General features: G+C 33.7%; 2 protein-coding genes and 1 non-coding gene across 3 annotated transcripts; all 3 read left to right on the top strand.

The window, feature by feature from the left end:
* The first annotated feature begins 1,466 nt into the window (after positions 1-1,466).
* Positions 1,467-1,573, top strand: LOC141658244 (small nucleolar RNA R71). Its single transcript, XR_012549140.1, has one exon. It is a non-coding gene; the product is annotated as a small nucleolar RNA R71 (small nucleolar RNA).
* Positions 1,574-7,939: 6,366 nt separating this feature from the next.
* LOC141655718 (uncharacterized) lies at positions 7,940-8,629 on the top strand. The gene has a single exon (XM_074462783.1). The coding sequence runs from the start codon at positions 7,940-7,942 to the stop codon at positions 8,627-8,629; it is 690 nt and encodes a 229-aa protein (XP_074318884.1).
* A 7,967-nt stretch (positions 8,630-16,596) lies between these two features.
* On the top strand, positions 16,597-23,273 carry LOC141657784 (uncharacterized). The gene is made up of 10 exons (XM_074465123.1): positions 16,597-17,151; positions 19,036-19,095; positions 19,240-19,488; positions 19,808-19,884; positions 20,551-20,627; positions 21,613-21,745; positions 21,824-22,011; positions 22,621-22,672; positions 22,760-22,816; positions 23,070-23,273. The coding sequence occupies exons 1-7, from the start codon at positions 16,722-16,724 to the stop codon at positions 21,977-21,979; spliced, it is 1,182 nt and encodes a 393-aa protein (XP_074321224.1). The 5' UTR covers positions 16,597-16,721; the 3' UTR covers positions 21,980-22,011; positions 22,621-22,672; positions 22,760-22,816; positions 23,070-23,273.
* The last annotated feature ends 1,399 nt before the right edge of the window (positions 23,274-24,672 follow it).

Here is a 24,672-nt window from a genome sequence, read left to right as displayed (position 1 = left end):
AGTGCAAGGAATAGAATAGCTACTGGGGTCCTTAAGTTTTGGGGGAGACTTGTTTTGTAAGAGTGCACTACACTCTTTGGTGAACGCAATGGTCTCAACCTCATTGAATGATCGCTTTTTTGAGAGGATTTCCTTCATAAACTTTGCGTAGGAGGGGACTTGGCTAAGTAATTCAATAAATGGGACGGTGACTTGCAAATTCTTACAAACTTCCAAAAACTTACCGAACTTACCTTCCTCCTTGTGCTTTGCTAGACGATGGGGAAACGGTACTTTAACAACTTCCTTTGGAGGAGCATCCTCCACATATCTCACTTGCACTCTCTTATTTTCAATAGGAACATCCACCTTCTTTGAAACGACATCACTCTCCTTTGCTTTAGGAGTGACTTCATCAACAATTTCCTCGTCACTTTCTTTGGGCATATGGGGCTCAACATTCGTGGCATCAAGCTTGCTCTTTCTCTTTAGCATCAATAACCGATGAGGAAATGGCACACGATCTTTAACAAGAAGCTCTTCACTAGCCTTCTTTTTGTCATTTCCCGCAAGCTTGGCCTTTTTAACAACCACCTCGTCATCCATGGTCATGGAGGGTCTCGTGTTGAGCCCTTCTCAATGAGATAGAATTAACGGTCTCGTGTGGTTGCGTACCTTGGGGTGGTAGTTGGCCGGTTTTCCTTGAAGAGTTAGATGAGGCTAGTTGAGCCACTTGTTGCTCCAACATCTTGATTGCGGCACTATGAGCTTAATCATTCTTTTGGATTTGAGACAATAATTCCCTTTGTATTTGTACTATCAAGCCCTCAAGTTTACCTCCTCCTTGGTTGTTTTGTTGGGCATTTTGTGGTGGAGGTTGATTTTGTTGGTAGTTTTGTTGAAGTGGCCTTTGTTGGTTTTGATAACCCGGTGGAGGATTATACTTTTGTTGTTGAGGGACATAGGCATTTTGTTGTGGTGGGGGTTGAGGGTTAAGCACATTGTTGCTAGTATAAGACAAGTTCAGATGGAATTTTGAATTCGGGTTATAGGTATTGAAAAAGGTACCCGGTGGATATGAACTTTGTCTAAAAGCTTGAAAAGCATTTACCTCCTCAATAGTAGCTCGGCAATGAGCGGTGTAATGACCGGCACCTCCGCAACCATCACAAACAATAATTTGACTTGTTGAAGACACGGCATTGAGTTGTTGTAGGGAATCTCTAGCATCTTTTTCCGCCAATTGTTGTTGGAATAAGGCAATTTGAGCTAGCAAGACAGAGTTGTCGGAGGATTCTTCTTTACCTTTGAGTGGCACACTTCGGGAATTGACATATTGTGCATCATGGACCGCCATAGATTCGATCGTGGCTTGAGCAATATCGGTGTCAATTTAATCAAACCGCTCATTGTTGGCGGAATCAAGAATCCTTCGGGACTCGTCACAACATCCATTGTAGAATGTTATAGCTAGAAACCAATCATCTAGCCCATGATGTGGGAATTGCCTTTGTAGCTATTTGTACCTCTTCCAAGCTTCATATAAGCTCTCAAGAGCTTGTTGACGGAATCCGGTGATTTGGCTCCTCAAAGTTTGAGTTTTCTCCAGTGGAAAAACTTTTGATAGAAAGCAAGAGCCAATGTCTCCCAATTGGTGATTACCATGGTGGTGCGGTCAAGGCTATTGATCCAAAGCTTGGCCTTGTCCTTCAAAGAGAAAGGGAAAAGTATTTCCCATATTTGGGCTTGAGTGACGCCCGTTTGACGGATCATGGAGCAATAGTCACAGAAATTTTGCACATGCAAATTGGGATCCTCCAAAGGACTTCCCCCAAATTGCTTCCTCTCCACAAGGCTAATAAAAGCCGGTTTGATCTCGAAGTCCGGCGCGATAATTTTAGTAGTTGTGATACCTGCCGGAAGCATGGTCGCGGTGGGCTTTGAGTGATTGGAAAGTTTCACCATCTTTTTGGTAGTAGATGGTGGTGGTGGTGGAGATGATGAACTTGAAACCTCCTCCTCTTCAAGAACTTTTAGATCGTCTAGGTAAGACTTTCTAGCACTTTCAACTTGCACGGGAGAAGCGGCTTCTTTCACTTCCCTCCAAAAACGTTGTCTTCTCCTAAATATTTTCTCGGGATCAGAATCCGGTGAAAGCAATTCTCCACTACGAGAGGACCTGGGCATAAGACAACAATTTATAGGAAAATGATAAGTAACTGTCTCAAGAAACAAGTGTTCCTCAAGAAAAAAGAAAACAAGATAAAAATCGACAATTCAAAACGCAATAAAACCGTGCTCCCCGGCAACGGCGCCAAAATTTGATAGGCTTGTCTTATACCTATGCAAAGATAATTACCCTAGACACAAATTAATGTAGCAATAGGGGTCGAACACAAGGAGACGGGAATTGCGTTGTGAAATGCTATGGGAAGATTTCTATCAAGATCGATTTCGTTTTGTTTTGTTTGTTGTTTGGTTTGTTGATTAACAATGATAAAAATGTAAATTATTTGGTAAAAGGGAGTCTGGGGGAATCGGGTCACACATGCAAAGGTAAATATACGATTATTATAAACTCGGTAATAATAACATTGTCAATTGATTAGGCTTAGAGACACCCACCTTACGACATTAGTGTCAACCATAGACCGGGTCCTAGAGAAACTCTCGTCCATGACTAGGTCGTCCTACTACACATGCTTAGTCTAATTCAATTCTGTACCTCTTGACTTTAGAACGAATGAACAAACTTAATCGATGAATAAGGCTTTTAAACATAGATTAAACGTGACGATGCAAACATGTGATAGAAACAATTAGACAATACTATATCAACCTAATTTAACATATTATATACTTGATTTTGCATGGCTTCCCTAGCCCATAGACTAAGGAAAATTAGCTACACATAATGCAATGTAAACTATAAACTTTTTTGTAAGAAATGCTAAACATGATTGTATGAATTATATAAACTAAATGATATAAAATGTAATAAAAATAATACTAATGTAATATAATAAACGTGCTAACGAATAACTATGCGATAACTAATTAGAAATGTAGAATTATAAACTAGAAATAGAAATACCATAATGGAGATGAACTTGAAAGGAAGAACAAATAACCAAGTGAACTTGAATAAGGAATGTTTGTATTATAACTTGAATGTAGAACAAAATGTTGAAAGATTACACTAAGGAAAGCTTAAACAACTTGTAAACTAAATATGAAAACTAATGAGAGAAATTATGCTTAAGGCTATTGTAAAGTGTATGAAAGACGTGAGAATCAGCTTCCCCTTGGATGCATACAAGTCCTCTTTATATAGGACTTGGAAGTGAAACGTAAAGAGCCTAAAGACAGCCAACCCCGATCGGGGTTGCCAGCCCCGATCGGGGGCGTGTGTTTCCGGAATAATTCTCTTAATTCCTCGATTAATTGCTCGAGGAATCTCTATGTTTATGTTTAATGCTCCTTAATCATCCGGTAATGCTCTAAATTCATAGCATCCTAAGCTTCTTGGTATCCAATGCTTACACCTTAATATGGACCTTCATTTTTGGGCTTGACTTTGCTTTTGACTTTAATTATAATTCTTATTTCAATCCATCAAATCTTCATGCAAAACCCATGCAAATACTTCATGCTAGTCAAATCTTGTTCCTACTTAGCTTAGTGAACTTGGTGTATGCTAAAATGATAGGAAAAAGCCTCTAAATGCTTAGATTCCTACAAAAATGTAACAAACACAACAATACACCTAAAACACAAAGATTAGCTCATAAATATACTATTTAAAGTATGATAAACAATAAAAACCGAGCTAAAATGAGGGGTAAAAGTATATATAAAATGAACACATCAGTTTGTTGATTAACAAAAATTAAGATGTAAACTATATGATTAAAGGGAGTCTAGGGGAGTCGGCTCACACATGCAAAGGTAAATATACGATCATGTTAAACTCGGTAATGATAACATTGTCAATTGTTTAGGCTTAGAGACACCCACCTTACGGTATTAGTGTCAACCATAGACCGGGTCCTGGAGAAACTCTCGTCCATGACTAGGTCGTCCTACTACACATGCTTAGTCTAATTCAATTCCGTGCCTCTCGACTTTAGAACGAATGAACAAACTTAATCAATGCATAAGGCCTTTTAAACATAGATTAAACATTAAGGTGCAAACATGTGATAGAAACAATTAGACAATATTATATCAAACTAATTTAACATTTTATATATTTGATTTTGCATGGCTTCCCTAGCCCCTAGACTAATGTATTTAGCTACTCATATTAAAGTGTAATCTATAAACTATGTTGAATAAAAGGCTAAACATGATTGTAGATATGATATAGACTAAATGATATAACATGAAATGTGAGATTAAACTAAGTAGTAGAAATGAAATGCTACCGATGTAGTTAATGAAAACGTAAATAGAAATCTAAACTAAATAAACAAGAGTAAGAATTACCGAAATAAGAACTAGAACTTGAATTGCAAAGAGAACCAAATGCTTGAATTAACTTGGAACCAAATATTTAACATCAACAAAAACTTAACAATATTGAAACTAATTATGAAAACTAATGAGAGAAATTATGCTTAAGGCTATTGTAAAGTATGAAAGACGTGAGAAAATGAGATGCATTTGGATGCATACAAGTCCCCTTTATATAGGACTTGGAGGTGAAACGTAAAGAACCCAAAGACTGCCAACCCCGATCGGGGTCAGGTCACCCCGATTGGGGACGTGTGTTTCCAGCCCGATTGCCTTAATTATCCTCTTAATTGCTTGGAGAATCCTATGTTGGTGATTAATTGAGCGATTAATCACACAGTTAAGACCTTCATTCTTGGCATCCTAGGTATGTTGGAATCTTATGCTTTCCACCTTGACTTGGACTTGAATTTGGGCTTGACTTTGATTGTTGACAACATTTGCATTACACACATTAGTCCATCAATTTCTCCATGCAAAACCCATGCAAATACTCCATGCTAGTCTAATCTTGTGTTCTTACTTAGCCATATAATTCTAGTTGCTCATCTTGTAGTATTTTGGCTCCAAAAAGCTTAAGTATCCTACAAAACATGTGGAAACAAGCAATTGCAACTAGAATAACAAATATTAGCTCAAAACACTATGATAAGTGCTAAATGACATGAAAAATGGAGCTAATAAAGGGGGTAAAACAATATAAATTATGCACTTATCAAAAGAACAGGTCCTTATTGTTCGTTCGTATTCCGTATACGATTGAGAACACATATTTTCGAGCATAAAAACATTTTCCAAAAAATACTACATAATAGAACATTACAAATAGGCCCGTGCATCGCACGGGCATTAAATCTAGTAGTTGTAAAACGGATCCAACCATATCCTATTAATGGGTAAAAGCGGTTATTATAAGCTCCCATTTTACGACAAGTTTGTGTACCTAAACCTGCCAAACAGGTCAATCGTTTCGGTTTCGGATCAGGTTAAATCGGTTCGATTTAAATGGTTTACCCCTATTTTCGATTTCAGTGTTATTTTGACCGGATTCATTTCAGTTAGTCACTTTAATTGGTTTGTGCTATTTCGAGTCGGTTACAGTTCGGGTTAGGTCAAGTTCAGTTCAGTTCAATTTCGAGTCATAATTTTCTTGAGTTTTCGATAAAAAAATTTAGCTTTAATGTATTGTACACTTTACGATTTGAATGTAATTATTAATAATATATTAATAAATAAAGAATCAATGAAAAAACACCAAAAATATGAGTAATTACTTTTAGTCAAAGTCAATTGGTTCGGTTCTTATCAGCTCCGATATATTCAAGTTCGGGTATCATTCGGTTATTATTGAATTCGATTAAGATTCGGTTAGATTCAAATTGAGTTGGGTTTCAAGTACTATTCAGGTTAGCCATTGGATGTTCGATCGATGATCAGCTCAAATATTTTCGATCGGTTTTATCGTTAAAAAAATAGGTTTTGTGGGTCTTAGGCCCTGTTCTTTCTGGCTTTTTAGAGCTGAACTGAATGGAGCTGAACTGAACTGAATTGAATGGAGCTGAGCTGAATGAATCGAATCGAGCTAAATCGAACTAAATGGAGTGAGTGAATCGAATCGAATCGAATAAGTGAGTGAACTTAAATGAATAAAACTAAACTGAACTAAGTTGATTGGAGCTGAATTGAACTGAAATAATATTAATATTAATACTAAATATAATAATAATAATAATAATAATAATAATAATAATAATAATAATAATAATTAATTAATTAATAATAATAATAATAATTATTATTATTATTATTATTATTATTATTATTAGAAGAAGAAGAAGAAGAAGAAGAAGAAGAAGAAGAAGAAGAAGAAGAAGAAGAAGAAGAAGGAGAAGAACACTAAAATAATAATAATAATAATAATAATAATAATAATAATAATTATTATTATTATTATTATTATTATTATTATAATTATACTAATTTGAATGATTAACTAGGTAGCCACCATGAACCACGGTTCACCATCAATCTAATTAGGTGAAATAATGGAGCACCGATTTGCTAGATTGATGTTCAAATTCTAGCCGTTTATCATCCTAATTTGACTGATTAGGTAGCTATCACGAAGTACCAACAATCCTTATTTAATTAATTAGATAAACAAAAATTGACGGACCCTAATTTCATCTTTAACAAATAAATAAAATTTGGTTGATTAATTAAAACTCAACAAATAATATTAATAATTGATAACAAGTAAATTAATTTATTATTTGATAAATTAGAATCCATCTTGTAAGTTTTAAGTCATTTGAGCAATTAAATTAAGTTTTAGGAAAAAATATTGATTTAAGAGTTCACCTGGTTCAGTTGTAGGTGAAAAGGGTACAAAATAGAACGTTATGAAAAAAAAATGTATGTAAAAGAGTAAATTTCGTATATGAAAAAATAATTAGATAAATAATAGTAATATTAAAATTAACAATGTTATTAATAATATTATTATTAATTAATATTCATATTCATATTAATAATCCCCCTATAATTAAAAGAATAAGAATCCTAAAAAAAATTTCCGCCTAAGTTGATTTATCTCTAAATGGGCCTTACTTTTGTCATAATTCTACACCTTAGCTGGGTTAAAGTTTTTAGCCTAAATAATCAAGTTTGCACCATTTATGACTAATAAAATAATAACCATAAATAGTGCATAGATGAGTTAGTACCGTAATCTTCGGAGATATCTTTTTGTAACTATGGAAGGTTCTATAAAACTAGAAAATTCATGGGTCTCAAACAAGAAAACGTGAATTCTTTTTAAATAAGGTAGATATTGATAATTTAATTGTATTCACTAAATAAGAAAATTAGTAATTATAATGTATTTCATTATATAATTCTTTTCATTAAAGTTAATCTTTTCTTCAAATTATATAATTTTCAATGAACACTAAACTATAATATTTTAATTAAAATATAAATAATATAAAAATATTAAATATTAAATCTTTTATTGATCCTATTATTTGAGAATGACTTGACTCATACTATGTATAAACAAAATTATAAATCGTTTTGATTACTTTCATAGAAAAAAGAATCAGAGAATTTTTAAATTGGACCCTCATTAGTTTTGTGATATAAAAAAAATACATTTCAGCACATTACTCAATTCTCTTAGATTAGTTTTCAGTTTTTTTTCCTCGAAACAAACTCAATAACGAGAAAAATGAACAATTACGTTAATGAGATACCACTATTATTTTACAGTTCAATTTTTTTTTCTCATATCAAAATATAATTACGTGAAATATGAAAATAGTATGATTAAGTAATACAAAAATAAAAATTCTTTAAATACATCACAAAAGTGATGTTCATGTGTGCAGTTAGTTGACCAATATATGATGTAGATGGGGAATTAATATTTGATGGGAAAATAGGCATGTTTTCATTCACAAAGCAACAACCAGCAGCTAGGGCAAACAGAAATAGGCCAAGGGAGGCATTGGAGACAAAGCCTATTGAATATATCACAAAACAAGTTATCAAACAATGTCTAATTGAGCAAGTTATACCAGCTATTAAGAGTGTATGGCCAAAAGGATTAAGCAAGCATATATGCATACAACAAGACAATGTCAGGCCTCATATCAAGATTGATGATCCTGACTGTATTGCTACTACAAACTCAGATGGATTTCATATTGAGTTACTTTTTCAACCTCCTAACACACCAGACCTAAACTGTAATGAGCTTGGCTATTTCAGAGCATTACAGTCATTACAATCTAAGGAGGCATCAAAGGAAGTGGATGAGCTAGTAAATGAAGTGATGCAAGCATTTGTGAATTACAGTCCAAGCAAACTTAACAACATTTTCTTATTATTACAAGCAGTAATAATAGAGATAATGAAATGTAAGGGTCATAACAATTTTTCACTCCCTCATATGGGAAAGGGTCATCTAGCTGCAATTGGTATGTTACCAAGTAATTTAATGGTCAATGAATATTTGGTAAGACAACGTATTGAATATATGCATAGAATAGGTAGAACACAAGGATTAGAATACCTAATGAATGAACTAGGATACCATGTAGAAGCTTTAGTTGTTCAGTTAAATGGAATGTAATGCATTGTAAGTTGGCAATTTGAAAGTTATGTAATTTTGAAGGGCGTGTGAAATGCAATGTGAAATGCTAAGTTCAGTTTTATGTTCAGTTTTAAGTTCAGTTAAGTTTACTTTAATGCAGTTATACATCAACTTTCAGGCCTATTTGGCCTCATCATTGAGTTGTTTAAAAGTATTTAAGCCTCCTACACACACACACACAATGAAGGTAAACCATGCTTATCAAATAATAACAGTAATGAATAAGGCAACAATAAATAAAGCTCTTAAACCATTAAGGAACAGTCATCATTGAGCACTCATACTGCAATTGAAATTGTTGAGCACACACATCCATTCAATGGTAGGCCATATTGTGGCATAACTACTTTAATTTAATGGCCATTAACCTATACTAATATTTCATCCATTCAACTCCACCATAATACCAACTCCTCTCATACCATTAAGGTAAAATCATCATTGAGCTAACAAGATCAGAATCCAATACTTCAGCTATAAACATAATACCCTAACACCAACAATATCATAACAACATCAACTCTCTGTCCTTTTTAGCCTCATCATTGAGTTGTATAAAGTATCCAAGCCTCATGCACACGCACAAAATGAAGGTAGACCATGCTCATCAAATAAAAACAGTAATGAGTAAGGCAACATCAAATAAAGTTTTCAAACCATTAAGGAACAATTATCATAAAGCTCTCAAATTGCAATTGAAATAGATGAGCATACACACCCATTCATTTGTATACCATGTGGTGGCTTAAATACTTATACTTAATGGCCACTTACCATTCAACTCTATCAAAAATCTAACTACTCTCAAACCATTAAGGTTCTTTTATCATTGAGCTACACTAATCTGCTACCAAAAAAACAACCAACTCACCCCAAACAACAAGACCCTCTCAATCCAGTAAGGAACATTCATTGAGGTTTTGTAAATTCAATACTACAGAGTAGAGATAAATTGTTGTAAGCAAGTAGACATACACAAAAACACAACACTAAACCAAATAATTGTGAACTAAAACCAACAAGACATAACTTTAAACACAAGAAAGTTGTCAAACCAATAACATTCAACTATAAACAATAACAATAACATGATACATACTTTCAACCAATATTAAATCCTCCATTGTAATATAACAGCAGCAAATACACAACACTAAATCAAGTAATTGCTTGTGAACTGAAACCAACAAGACTGAATTGTAAACACAACAAAATTATCAAACCAACAACAGTGAACCGTAAACAATAACAATAACATGAAACCTACAAATAAAAGAATCCAACCAATAAAAGATCTACAAAAAAAAGAAAAATATGAAAACAGAATGCAAACAAAACTACAAAAATACACACAAATCCTACAAATAATTCCTAATAGTAGTTAAATCTCATCAGCAGTTAAATAAAATGTTCAAGGTATAAAAATAATAATAAAAATAATAATAAAAGGTTTAGATTTAGGAATTAAACCAACACCTTTGAATAATTAACGCTTAACATTGAATTTAGCCGCATAAGCCATGAATTTTTTTAAGCTTGATAATAGAGACTAATTCTCCACATATTTAACATGCGCAATTTTTTTCTCATCAAATTTTCGACGCTTCTCAGCCATTCTCTTCAGATAACCATTTAAGTACCTTGTGCATGGTGATTCAGGCTCACTAGATCCACCACCCTCTACAACAATAGGACAGATACCAGGCAACTCAGCGTTCTCACGGGACTTAAGAATAAATAGAAAACCTTCATCGAACTCTGTTTCTTCAACTTGAGACCTTAAATCATCCGGATCTAGGGAGTCAGGCACTATTTGGTTTGGAGGAGATGGTTCAGGAGCATATTCATCATACTCATCAACTAACAAAGACAGATCTTTGGAGTCAGACTCTATCGTATTTAGAGAAGGAAAGTCAGGCTCAGATTCATCATCTTTAGATGAACCAAGCCTATACCAATCCAAAACACATTGAAGACACTCCTTGGAACAATTTGCATGTGAAGGCGCCATATTAATCTAAGAACGAAGATGAATGCTTTCAGTGATGGAGGGTGAAGAATAAGGACGATTATTGAAATAGGATGAAGAATAAAGACGATTATTGAAGGAGGATGAAGAATAAGGATGAGATCTTGCAAGTGACAGAGGAAATGGGGGAGAATAAGTGAAGGAGGCGGCGTTAGAAAGAGGGAGAGAATGGAGGATTAAGTTTCAGAATAATCTAGAGAGGGATGAGAGGAGTAAATGGGATATGAGTAGTTGGTTGTTGGTATTTGGGGTATGGAAAAATCTAGAGAATGTTGAACGGATTTTAGGGTATATTGGGTTGGGTTAGGAAAATTTGGAGGGAAGGCTTAGTTTAGTGGTTGGGTTAAGGGTTACAAATTGGCCCAGTTTAGTATTAGGGTGAGTTTTGAGTGTTTAATTTAGTGGGCCAACTAGTGGCATTGTGGGTAAATAAGAGATTGCCATGAGGATAAAATGGTCATTTTTCATGCTTTTTATGGAAAGTGGTAAAGTGGGGTTGAATGAATGAAAATAAAAATATGGTAGAGTGAAGTTAAATGGAGGAAGCATATAGCCTTCCACTAAGTGTTTTCATGGAAAAAATTTCAAAAAACGAAAATGGCACCGTTGACTACCTACATTGCTTTTATCACGAAGGCAGCTACGCGATCACTTGAATTGGGGCACCAGATATGGAGCAACGACGCGACTAGTAGTATCAAGCGAGTACACTCATCTTAAACAAATCCGTCCTCCCTTTAGGGACCGTCAGATCTAATCGATCCAAAGGCTGAGATCATATCCAACCAGCCAGTTAGCGTATGCGTATCACATACTCCCTCCTATTCACAATAAATTTTCCCTTTTATTTTTCACAACAATTAAGGAAGCATATCGCCCACCATATAAATAAATTTGGACCACACAAATACACTATCATACCAACCAATTAAATTTGGACCACACATACTAAGGGCAAAAATGTCATTCATTTATAACAACAAAACCTGAGTCACTCTCATTTATAAATATAATAAAAAGACAATCAAAAGCATAACATTTCATCATTCAACTATTTAAGAACAATTTATCAAGCCACATCATCATTTCTTATTTTGAAAAGAAAAAAGAAAACATTAATAAGCAAAGATTAGAGAGAAAAATAACTGGAAAAAATATCAAAAAATGAATTTGTAAACATTAAATAAAAATAACTAACATAATAAACATTAAACTTTAGCCTATTTAATTTTAAAATAAATTAAACAATAATTAAAAATTAAAATACATACTAAATTTTATAGTTGCACGTTTATTGTTGTAATAAGATAAAGACAAATAAAAGCAAAGAGAGAAAAATAACTGGAAAAAATATCAAAAAAAAATGCACTATAGTGCAAGAAGAAAAAATAATAAGCAAAGAAAATAAAAGATCAAACACATCAGGTGACCCATAAAAAGAAAAATAGAAAAACAACGTAAAATGTAAAAAATTAAAGCAAAAACACATCTCGTGCCAAAAAAAAATAGAATAACAAAGTAAAATATAGAAAAAATAACATAACACCCACTACGCACCAACAACCAAAAACATAAGCACAAACGTAACAATATTCGTGACAAAATAATAATAAACTGTGGCAAAAGCTTAGTACTTTGTGGTCATATACATAACAATAAATATATTTTGATGATATATTATGAGAATATATGTATTGATAAATAATTTTTTTTCTTACGAGTCCTTTTTGTCCGTAAGGCTCAGTGTTATCGCAAATCCGGCCTTGTATAACACCACCACTGTGATAACATAGCTAGCCCCGTGAATTTCACAGGTAATAAAACTAGTTTCTCTCATTCAATAGGATATTCTTTCTCCCTCATCGAAGTTGCTCTACATTTTCGCGTTCAATTCATTAATTTGGCTCAGAATTTCATCCTCCGCTGACAAATTTTTCTTCAATTAATTGTTACGGTTAGTTCGCTCATGTTTTTCCTTTGTTATTTTTGTTTTCTTCCATTTATTTGTTAATTACGCCTAAATTTTTAAAACCCTGGCTTTACTGTTGAGTTCGTGATCATCGTGTGCGAGTTTTTCAATCAAATTTGTTTTCCGATGGAAATTTACCTTACGTCTATGTATTTGATGTTTATTCTCTATTCTAGTTGATTATCAAATTTGTTTTCCGATGGAAATTTTAGCTTATGATTCAACTATTATGGATTTTGTTTCAGATGTCGATTCTCGAGATTCATATCTTCCAGATTAGAATCATGTAGAGTACTTTTGTAACAGATGTTCTAATCCATTGAGTTGGAAAGAGTCGTGTAGTTTTTGTTTCTAGGGAATTAGGGAAAGATGCTGCGAAGAACCCTAGCCAGCGCCGTTGTAAGTCTTTCGATTTAGCTACTCTTCTTATTGTTTTTTGTTTTTCAATTAGTTTAATATTGTTTTTTTTTTTTCAATTATTAGTTTAATATTGTTGATTTTTTAGTTTAAATATTGTTGTTTGTTTGTATCAATCTTATTCTTAGATTTTTGTTTTCGCATCTGGCTTTCTTCATATCAATTTATGTTTCTTTTTACTCCTCTTTCCATCTTCTTCTTCCTTTTCATCAATCAATTTTATGTTTTTTAATTGATTTTTGTCTTGTTTTGTTTTTGATTGAATACAGAAATCCTAGATTGCCCTAGGAATGTTAAAATATTATTGAGTACTTTGAGTGATTAACACTATTGTTTGTGTGTTTGATTTCATTTCAGATTTCAGCAAGGGCATTTTCAAGGAATTTTACCCGGTGCTCAGCCTCGTAAGCGGTTCCTTTTGACACCTCTCATGCTCCACAACAGGTTAAAATCCTCTTTCTATCTTCTTCTTCCTTTTCATCAATCAATTTTATGTTTTTTAATTGATTTTTGTCTTGTTTTGTTTTTGATTGAATCCAGGAATCCTAGATTGCCCTAGGAATGTTAGAATATTATTGAGTACTTTGAGTGATTAACACTATTGTTTGTGTGTTTGATTTCATTTCAGATTTCAGCAAGGGCATTTTCAAGGAATTTTACCCGGTGCTCAGCCTCGTAAGCGGTTCCTTTTGACACCTCTCATGCTCCACAACAGGTTAAAATCCTCTTTCTATCTTCTTCTTCCTTTTCATCAATCAATTCTATGTTTTTTGATTGATTTTTGTCTTGTTTTGTTTTGATTGAATCCAGGAATGCTAGATTGCCCTAGAATGTTAAAATATTATTGAGTACTTTGAGTGATTAACACTGTTGTTTGTGTGTTTGTTTTCATTTCAGATTGCAGCAAGGGCATTTTCAAGGAATTTTACCCTGTGCTCAGCCTCGGAAGCGGGTCCTTTTGACACCTCTCATGCTCCACAACAGGTTAAAATCCTCTTTCCATCCTTTTCTTCCTTTTCATCAATCAATTATATGTTTTTTGATTGATTTTTGTCTTGTTTTATTTTTGATTGAATCCAGGAATCCTAGATTGCCCTAGGAATGTTAGAATATTATTGAGTACTTTGAGTGATATATACAACGTAAATAATAGTAGAATTGTCCTACATCATAAAAATAATCCAAGTTTGGTGAATATATTACTTATAAATAGTAGAATTGTTCCACCTCGAAATATTAGTATAAGGTGGGGGTGATTATATGATTATAAATAATAATTAACCCACGTATATATTAATCTTTTATTTTTTTTTGAAAAGATGTTTTAAGAATATGTAAACAAATCATTAGACATAGAATGTAAACATTAAACCCTTATAACGTTTTTTTTTTTGCATTATAAATAAGTTAATTACCCCGTTGCAACGCACGAGCATACATTCAAACTAGTTCATAATATTTCATACTAGTAATTGATAGTAAAAGAAACTATTTGAGGGGGTTACCATCGATCAATGGTTGATGGAAGCGTCAGATTTAATTGATGGAGGCTAGGGTTTTTTAGAGAGAAGGAGGAGAAAGTTTTAATTCGTAAAGATTTTTTAATTGACTTTTTAAGCTGTAATATCTCGAATTTTTTTTATTTTTAAACATTATTTTAAAAACATGATTCAACTTAAGTTCGCGATTTCTTTTAAGTTGAATTATTTTAAACAAAATATACCAATTTGTAGATTTATAAATTAAAAATAAAGTTACTCTGGTATAAGGTGGTTTACACTTTACACTAATACTAGTATTGGTGCCCGACTTCGCCCGGGCTACCTCTAATTACCAATAATTTTTTTCCATTAAATAAAATTACATAAAATTGCATAATCCTTAAATTTATCATTAATATATTTTTCAATGACATAGCCTAAAATTACGATTATATAAATTTTGAGACAAATTCACTATTCCCGCTATTAATATTTTACTCTTATTTATGAAACAATAGTAATATTTACTTTCACTACTCTCGCCGTAATTATTGTTACTGTCATTACTGCCGCATTAATATTGGTTATTGTTACTGTCATTACTGCCGCATTAATATTGATAACTTCATTACTCTCGCAGTAATTATTGTTACTTTCACTATTGCCGCATTAATATTGATTATTTCACTACTCCCGTTGTTGTTTCTACCACTTTCACTAATCTCGTTGATAATATTGTTACTTTTACTGTTCAAATGAGTGATTACTATCATATAATTATATCCAATGTTACTACAATTCTTTTTTTACTGACGAAATTACTTTTATTACTTAGGCATGCAATTTTAAGAGGATTATATATTTATATAAATATATTACATATACGCATTAAATCAAATCGAAAGAATTATGCAATTTTATATATCATGGAATCTAACTTGAATTATTTATAACCTACTTATATTATATTTTTGTATGTTAAATAATTAACATCTCTATACATCTAATAAACTATAAAGTTTAATAAAATTGCATAGATTTTAAATTTAATATATAATTTTATGATGATAATAATTAATACCATAAGCGTGCATGTTTATACTAATTAATTATTTTATTTTAAGGAAATTGACCATCTTCTAGTCTTCTATAAATATTTAGGAAAATTATCAAGCATTTTCTTTCTTTTAGTCTCTTTGAAATTGACCATCTTAATTAATTATTTTATTTTAAGGAAATTAGTCATGTTTTAGTCTCTTACAAATGTTTAGGAAAATTACCAAGCTTCTATATAATTTAATTTTAACCCAAACTATATAATATTTGCATTGAGATCCCTTAATCGTGTATATCACACGGTGCTAGTGATTTAAAACTATATAATATAATTAATTTGTATAATTTTTTAAACTACATTGAAATCTCTTGGTTTCTGGATTTAATATATAGTATTGATAGTTGTAAAACGAATCCAACCAAATTCTATTAATGGGTAAAAACAGTTATTATAAGCTTCCATTTTACGACAAGTTTGTGTACCTAAACCTGCCAAACAGGTCAATCGTCTTGGTTTCGGATCAGGTTAAATCGGTTTGATTTAAATGGTTTACCCCTATTTTCGATTTCAGTTTGATTTTGACCAGATTCATTTCAGCTAGCCACTTTAATTGGTTTGTGCTATTTCAAGTCGGTTACAGTTCGGTTAGGTCAAGTTCAATTCAGTTCAATTTCGGGTCAAAACTTTATTGAGTTTTCGATAAAAAAATTTAGCTTTAATGTATTGTATACTGTCCAATTTGAATGTACTTATTAATAATATCATTAATAAATAAAGAATCAATGAAAAAACACCAAAAATATGAGTAATTACTTTTAGTCAAAGTCAATTGGTTCGGTTCTTATCAGCTCAGATATTTTCAAGTTCAGGTATCATTCGGTTATTATTGAATTCGATTCAAATTCGGTTCGATTCGAATTGAGTCGGATTTCAAGTATTATTCAGGTTAGCCATTGGACGTTCGATCAGTGATCAGCTCAAATATTTTCGATCGGTTTTCCGGTTAAAAAAATAGAAAGTTTTCTGGGTCTTATTCACGAAGCCCGATCAACTTAGAATAGATCCAATTGAAAGAAATTGTGGCGAGCATCAAGCTCTCAGAGGTGTGTTGTTCTCTCATGGCTCACTCGTATTACCCACATCTCCTAACGCCTCGGCTAGACCTGCTAAACAGGTCAGGTTCGAATCCTCCCAAACCCGTTGTTCACAGAATCGGGCAGACCCGAATGAAGAAGATAATCCGAATCCGAATCCGAGCTGGAGCAGTTAAAGATTGGAAAGAGTATGAAGAAGCAGTGAGGGATAAGGACCTTGGTAGAGCTCTTAAATTCTTAAAGTCAATTGATGATGCAAAGTATTCAATTCAGTCTACAGAATCGTCCGAGTCGACTCGGAGTCGGACCGAGTTAGGGTTTCCAGTAATTGAGAGAGATTGGGAGGTTTTGGATACATGTTTAAGTGCAGATGATATGAAGCTTGTTGCTAATGCTTATCAATTTCTCAAGGATAAATCTCTTTTGCCCAATTTTGGCAAATGCACTAATATTGGTAATTCACTCTTTTTCTTCTTTGTAGAAATTGAAGATATGGCGATTAATTATTACTCCCTCCGTCTCAATCATTTGTTTAATTTTGATTAAAATGTCCCTTACAATGAATATTAAAGGTAAACAAATGACCGTGATGGAAAAAGTAATATTTTTGTGTTTGTTGGGTTACATTAGCAACTAATTAACTGCCACATCATCGCTTTACGGAACAAGAGTAACCGAATCTAACTGTTGGTAGTTATTAATAGCGTCTGGGGGTAGAAAAACAGGGGTACAGTTGAGAGTAGGCAGGTTTCCCATATACCTCATTAGCTATGTTGCTCGGACTCTTCAATATTACCTCGTGTACGTGCAGTGGCAGAGCCAGGATCTTAAGTCAGCGGTGGCGGAAGGGTAATATTATAAGGCGACCTTGAAAAAATTCGAAAATTTTAACTAAAATTTTCGGAATTTCAAACCTTAGCAAGGCTACCGCCCCTGCTAACCCCCCCTCGGTCCACCACTGTGTACGCGTGTCGAACAGTGGACACTAGGACATGGATAGGATACTCGGACATTTCATTTTGGACCAAAAACATGATTTCCCCCCACCCCCCAAAAAAAAAATAGCCTAGTCGAACACTTGGATGTGCACCCGAATTGGATACTTCTAACTGAGTGTGGGCGACATAGCATATTAGCTGTTTTAAGATTTCAACTGCATGTTTTTTGAGATTAAAGCTATGGTTTTGCGAGAGTAAAACTGCAAGTGATGGACATGGTAGGTATTGGAAAAATCATGCTCTTGGCCTGGAATGAAGTGTCAAGATTACATAGTTTTTCTTCCTTTTTAATGCAAAAGCGTAAACTAGGTAGTATCACCACTTATTTCGAATTTAATGTATTGCGGGAATCTTGACCCATGAAGTGAAATGACTGAAAAAAAGAGAGAAAAGTTGGAATTGAAGGTTGAGAAGTTGAAGATTGCGAGAGTGGTTGAGGAATAGAAGTATTTGCATAATGTATGACCAATTAATCAATGAATTTGCAGTATGTAAGATTATTTGGACACTTTATAAATGAAAATTGAGCTTCATTGCAGATTAAGGAAAGTTAGAAGTTAAGCGAACAACTAATCAAAAGTTATTGATTCTTGAGATTGAAGAGTTTGATGGGTTAAAATTTAGGGCATATGATCAAGTTTGTGGGTGAATTGAATAAGATAAAATTTTGGATGAAGAGTTTTATGCGTTTTGGATGGAGTAAGGCTTATTACAAAGAGCAATTTCTTCTTTTCAGCTTCATTCCCCCCGGAATTAGGATGAGGTATCAACTCTTTGTCAAAAGTTGCTTATAAGGTAGTAATTTTGAAAAGAAAAATTTAAAAGGTAGTTTGAAAGTATTTAATTTTATTTTTAAATATAGTATTTGTGCTTAATGTTCTCAACTCCTGTGAAAAAATACGGCCATTCAACGTCACCATATTTTGTACACTGATTTGCTCAAGGGATGTATATTTTCGTGCAATTTGGTAATTAGACCTTATTTTCTCTTATGAGAATCGCTTTTGAGCCGGTGGTTAGACATTTGCTCACTTGTTCTCTGACTAGGTTTGTTGTTTACATTTGTTTGGGAAGACATGAACATATGTGTTGTTATTGTTTCCTGTTTTTGTAAGAAATATATGGCTGTGAGTTAACCACAAGACTTGTTCTTTAATTCAACTTTTATAGTTCCAAATTGCAATTATATCGTACTTGCTTTTTCTTCTTCTCAAGCTTTGTAGTCCTCAACTTCGTAATCAGGGATGCTGATCTCATGAACTCCCCTCTACATTATGTACTAGTAGTTATTATTCTTTCAGTAAATTTGACACCGTCTGTGTTTTAATTAATGTACTCAGTTATTGAAGGACCGCGTGATGTATCTCCGAAATTTCTCATGTCTTCAACTGGCTTGGAAGGTTTGTACTCGATTTACTGATGACATGAATAATTTATCTAGATACCCGCAAAAGTCACCATAGTTTCAGTTTTGCAGAATATGAGATTAAATATCTCATCAATTATATATATGATTTCTCATTGTGAACTTTTTCCTCTTGCAGTGTCCAAACTCGCTCCAAAGAAGTGGGGTATTTCTGGCACTTCCAGTGCTGTTTTATTTGCGTTTCTTGGTGGTGTATCTTATCTACTTAACCAGGGAATAGATTTGAGGCCAAATCTAGCAGGCATTTTGGGGTTAGCTTTAGCTGACTCTATTTTTCTTGGTGGCGCCTGTCAAGCTCAGATCTCTAGTTATTGGCCTCCATATAGGCGCCGCATCCTTGTTCATGAAGCAGGGCATCTTTTGACAGGTAAGCTATTGTGAGTTGTGACTCTATGAAAGAAAATGTTAAATTTTTTTACTAAATGATACACAAAATGGCAGGATTTGGTAAGACCATCAGAACCCTTTATCCCACCATTTACAAGGGGTACTGGGGTAAAATTGTCGTTACCAAGGTGACTTTTTTTGTAGAATTTAATACCAAACAATAGCTAATATCATTTAGACGGTAAGTAATGGACTAATGGCTATGGCGGACAACTCTACCCAAGTTTGTCGACGTCCTTTTATATAAAAAATTGCTGCAAAGTTGCTGAAAAACGTCTTTTATTGTAATGCATGAGCAGCATATCTCATGGGTTGTCCCGTTCGGGGGGTTATTTTGGATCCAATTGTGGCAATGCAGATGGGCATTCAAGGGCAGGTATATTTGGGTCTTCTATCATTCAAACAAGCTTTCAAGTCTGAGTAACAAATCCCATTTAACTTTTCAAATTTGCGTTTCATACAACATACCTCTCCTTTATAAGAGGCAAAAACTGTAATTTGAGGCTTCCAAATGGGTCATCCTGCCTGAGACCTTGATGATTTATTGTGCCAACATTCGCAATAATAAGAGCATTTGGTGCTCCTTATTATAGGAACTAAGTCACTACTTATATTTTGAAAGACACTATTTAATTGATGGCAAACTGGTAAACATTTGATCTGAATCCTTCTCTAATGTTATTAAGAGTTAAGACTGAATTTTCATGTTATGTCGTTTCATGTGACGGATACCTTGGGAAGTCTCAGCTTTGCACCATCCTGCCGCGCTGTCTCCGAATTCCATTTTTTTCTTTCCTGTTAGAAGATTAAAAAACCTTGCTACATTAATTGTGAAAATCCTTTCTTTTTACCTCTAAATGCTGCAGTACTTTGAACCTTTTTCTACTATGTTAGTAATCGACGGCAGTCAACCAGGTTTGATTGTACTGGATAGTCATCTGTCATTCATTCAGTCTCCACAAGACTGCAGGACTTATTAGATTTGTAGAGGTTGATGCTTAAGAGCATAATTATCCTATTTTGAGATCTACTTTTGTTTCAGGCGGGAACCCAGTTTTGGGATGAGAAATTAGAGAAGGAGCTTGCTGCAGGGCGACTTAGCAGTTCATCATTTGACAGGTAATTGCCCGGATTGCAATAATGTCACGTTTGATATTATTGGACTCAGAAAACCAATCTCTTTCTGTAACATGAGGCGTAATCGTGATCGCTGAATTTAAATTTAATGCAATCTTGATCACACCCTACATCGTTGAAACTTGAAACTATCAGCTCGGTTACATACTAAAATTGAAGGAAATGTAGTTGATTAATGTTCCAGGCGTTGAGCCGTATCTGTCTTCTGCAGCTGCTATGTTCAATAGTAGGGAGCTCATTCCATTTCAACATTAACTCTTGATCCGTAACTTCTATAGTAAATTCTCATTGAGGTCTGGTGGTTTTCTTTGGCCTTCGATTGCATTAGCTTGCCTTTTAACATAAATTATCGTTCATCATGAAAAAACTTTGAATCCTGTATTAATATGATTTCATGATTATAAGATGCTAAGATGCTAATCGAGACATGATGCAAAGCTCCTGGCCTCCCGCCAGTGACGGGGTAAGGGAATTGGAGTGCGCTGCCCTATCCCTATGTTAATAACACAAAGAAGCTATTTTCCAAGAACCTATAATGAAAATTGCATCGGTTGACTACTGCTGTACAATTAAAAGAAGTGCAACTGGTTTAGTGAGCTGGTTTGCTTTTTTCCACCATAAGCAAAACCTAAGAATAGTGGCAGGAGATAACACAACAATATATAGAAATCAACAACTCTCCTGTGAGACCACCGTACCATAAGCTTATGGTAAGACAGGTCCACTAAGAGAGTAACTCGTAGCAAATATCATACATTTATTTATAATTCAATTTTATTTTGACAAATGGACATATTATAATAATAGCGGACATATTTAAGTTAGACTTATAAATAGGATATATGAGGGTTATTATAGAATACCTGTTCAACTCCTTCTGTATAAATATTCTCAAGAGCACAACCAAGCAATCTTTATGTTTGTTTGGTTGGTTTTGTTAACCAGTTTCTGTCAAAAATTTGCTCAGGTACTGCATGGTACTTTTTGCTGGTATCGCAGCTGAAGCTCTTGTGTACGGTGAGGCCGAGGGAGGAGAAAATGATGAGAATTTGTTTAGGAGCATCTGTGTGCTTTTGCAACCGCCTTTATCTGTTCCTCAGGTTTGTTATTGACCTAATTTAACAAAGACGAAAAAGAATTCAACTGTATGAAATGATGTGCTCTCTCTCTCTTTTCAGATGTCAAACCAAGCTAGATGGGCAGTTTTGCAGTCTTACAATTTGCTTAAATGGCACAAGGATGCACATAAAGCAGCTGTTAAAGCTCTTGAACGGGGTTCTAGTCTAAGCAATGTTATAAAAAGTATCGAGGATGCCTTATTATCAAAGGGATAATGAGATTTTAAAGTTTCATTTCACCAGCAAAGGTATCAAAAAATTTACATCATAATCTTAGAGCCATAGTCCTTAATTTACTTTTATCTAGTCTAGGTTCATCATAATCTTAGAGCGATGAGTTTTTAATTTACTTCTCCTCCAAGGGTACGGTGCGACCGTTGTTGTATTAGGAGAAGCGAATCCAAGGGGCGGTTAGGTTGGGTTTTGGTTTCACTTTTATATAGTCTAGTTTAATCAAATGTGGAGGTTTGAAAAATTGGTTAATTAAAGTGAGTAAAGCATCAAATAATAAATGACAGTAAAATAGTCTAAGCAAGCAAATGACAAGTTGATACCTTAAAATCACTAATTAGGGTATTAGGGACATTAATGGGGTTCATATATCTAATGGAGTTTCAATGGGTTTTGAAATTTTACCAATCGAAAAATTACAAGTGCTTAATCAAGGCTCCCAACAAAAAAAAAAATTGAAGGGGGACAATAAAAGTGGGATGGAGGGAGTAATAAAATTGGTGAATAATACTACCCTAAGTTATTTATTAGGCTAAATAAGAGCCTCTTAACCCCTTACTCGTCCTCAAGTAAGCACAAGATTAAAACTAAAGCATGTTTTATTTTGTCCAATTTGTCTTCTTCAGGTTGCCTATCTAAATCTCGAAACGATGGACACTGCAAACGTCAACTTTCAAGGTTGCTGATTTTGTTAGATGCTCAGATGGCCATCTTTGTGTAGAAAATCTTCTTATGCTCGACCATTCCAACTATGTTTATGCTTAGGAAGAACAAGAAGTCAGAAACTCAAGCTAACTTCTACGGAGCATATTTTCCAGCTAGGTACATAATCACAAAGCACATTGTTTTTTGCATGCATTTTTTTTTGATCTATCTTCGTTTTAGTTTGGGTTTGGGCCGATGTTGTTTTATCACAAAGATATAAGCAGATATGCATCTTAATTGGCAAAACCGACTGCTGTTTAGGTTACGAATTTTGATCTTTTTGTAAGACAGAATGCATAGAAGTAGCATTGTCACGTATATTGATCTATAAGTTTAGTGCTGACGCTAGTGTTTCTCTTTCATTTTGCAGACATTAGTACAGATGCATGCAATACATTTTCATTTGAATTATATACGACGAGTATTGGTGGAATCAAGTTTGGTATCGCCTTAACGAGCTATAGACTGGGTCCATGCCACCCTTGAATCCTTGATTATGTAAATTGATTTCCGAGTTGTATCTCGCCTTTGGCTTTTAACAATAGCTTTGGCTAAATTGATGTTTGACAGGTTTCCTTGAGTTGTCTCGCGTAAAGTTTTTGACGAGTTAATCGTAACTGCAAGAGTTCAGATGATATACTGGATGAGATTATCTTTAGGCATATAAGAGGTGAATTTCACTTGTCCAGGTAAACTTGGTTAATGGCAGGAATAAAGAGGATAGTAGAAACGCTCGCTGGTAGAAATGCTCGTCCTTGTTGAGCAATAATGTTTTTTTTTTAAATGTACAGTATTTAAGATCTGATTTCGTCGCAGAAATTGATCTATACTTTTTTTCACGGAATTCTTTGAGCAAAAATAAATAACTTTATATCTTGTCGTAATGTTTCATAAGTCATAACTATATTTACGGTTAAAGTTTGCGAATATTGATCTTAAAAAGTCAACTGGGAACATCATGTAATTACGGAGGAATTATATAAATGTCTGAGTATTCTATATCACAAATTTATAAAGAAAACATGTGCATTTTGCACTAATTTATGACTAGTTAGGTGAATTACTTCACTTTTATTTATGTTCATATTCTTATTCGATTTGGGTTAAGTAAGATATGAGAAACATCAATCTATTTATATATAATGAAATCTTAAATGTTAATACTCCGTTTCAATTATATTATTTTCCTATGATTACAATGCTAAGGTAATTTATTTTCGCAGTACATTTTTTACTCATTACAGTACTTTTTTCACAAAACTTTCCATTTACTACCCTTCAATAAAAAAAGCTCAAAAAACCCTATTCTCCCAATTCCTAATTACTCTACAGAAACTTTTCAAATCAATCCAATTTCTTTGATTTGAATGCATAAAATGTAGTAATTGATTCATCAATTATGAATTATTGAACCTAATATGATGGCTAGTCGGTAATTATGGTAGGGGAAGCAACATAATTTTGCAGTGCAATGATTGATTGATATGTATTCAAACATAATTGTTGTTCTTTTTCCGTAATTTTTCCCATTTTCTTGTCAAAATTCTTCCAGTACATTTTATTTCACGTTTATTTTTCCAGAAATCTATCTATGCAGTATAACTTGACAGTAATATTAAGAAGAAGAAGAAGAAAGAGAGAGAGAGAGAGAGAGAGAGAGAGAGAGAGAGAGGAGGAGAGTGGGGGAATGGCGAGGGCAATTTGGGAAATAGTGTACTACAACGAGTAAAATGCGTACTGCGAAAATAAACACGACATAAAACCTGGCAAATGTGTCATTCAGTTCGATTTCGGATCGAGTTAAGTTGGTTCAGTATAAATCATGTGGACTTAAGTTTCAGTTTCAATTCCATTTCGCAAGGTTTATTTGGGTTAGCCATTTTAATCGATTTATGTTGTTTTCGAGTTGGGTGCAGTTCAGCTCAGGTCATTATCACTTCAGTTGAGTTTTGAGTCATAATTTTCTTGAGCCA

The sequence above is a fragment of the Silene latifolia genome, chromosome 5, assembly GCF_048544455.1.
Source record: "Silene latifolia isolate original U9 population chromosome 5, ASM4854445v1, whole genome shotgun sequence".
In the NCBI taxonomy this organism is placed as follows: Eukaryota; Viridiplantae; Streptophyta; class Magnoliopsida; order Caryophyllales; family Caryophyllaceae; genus Silene; species Silene latifolia.
The sequence above is the reverse complement of the archived record's forward strand: the minus strand, read 5'-3'. Positions and strand labels throughout refer to the sequence as shown.

Coding starts and splice junctions, on each gene's coding strand:
- LOC141657784 (XM_074465123.1), top strand. CDS start 16,722: ATGGCTCACTCGTATTACCCACATCTCCTAACGCCTCGGCTAGACCTG. Junction 17,152..19,035: donor TGGCAAATGCACTAATATTG/GTAATTCACTCT, acceptor TAATGTACTCAG/TTATTGAAGGACCGCGTGAT. Junction 20,628..21,612: donor AGCAGTTCATCATTTGACAG/GTAATTGCCCGG, acceptor AAATTTGCTCAG/GTACTGCATGGTACTTTTTG.
- LOC141655718 (XM_074462783.1), top strand. CDS start 7,940: ATGTTTTCATTCACAAAGCAACAACCAGCAGCTAGGGCAAACAGAAAT.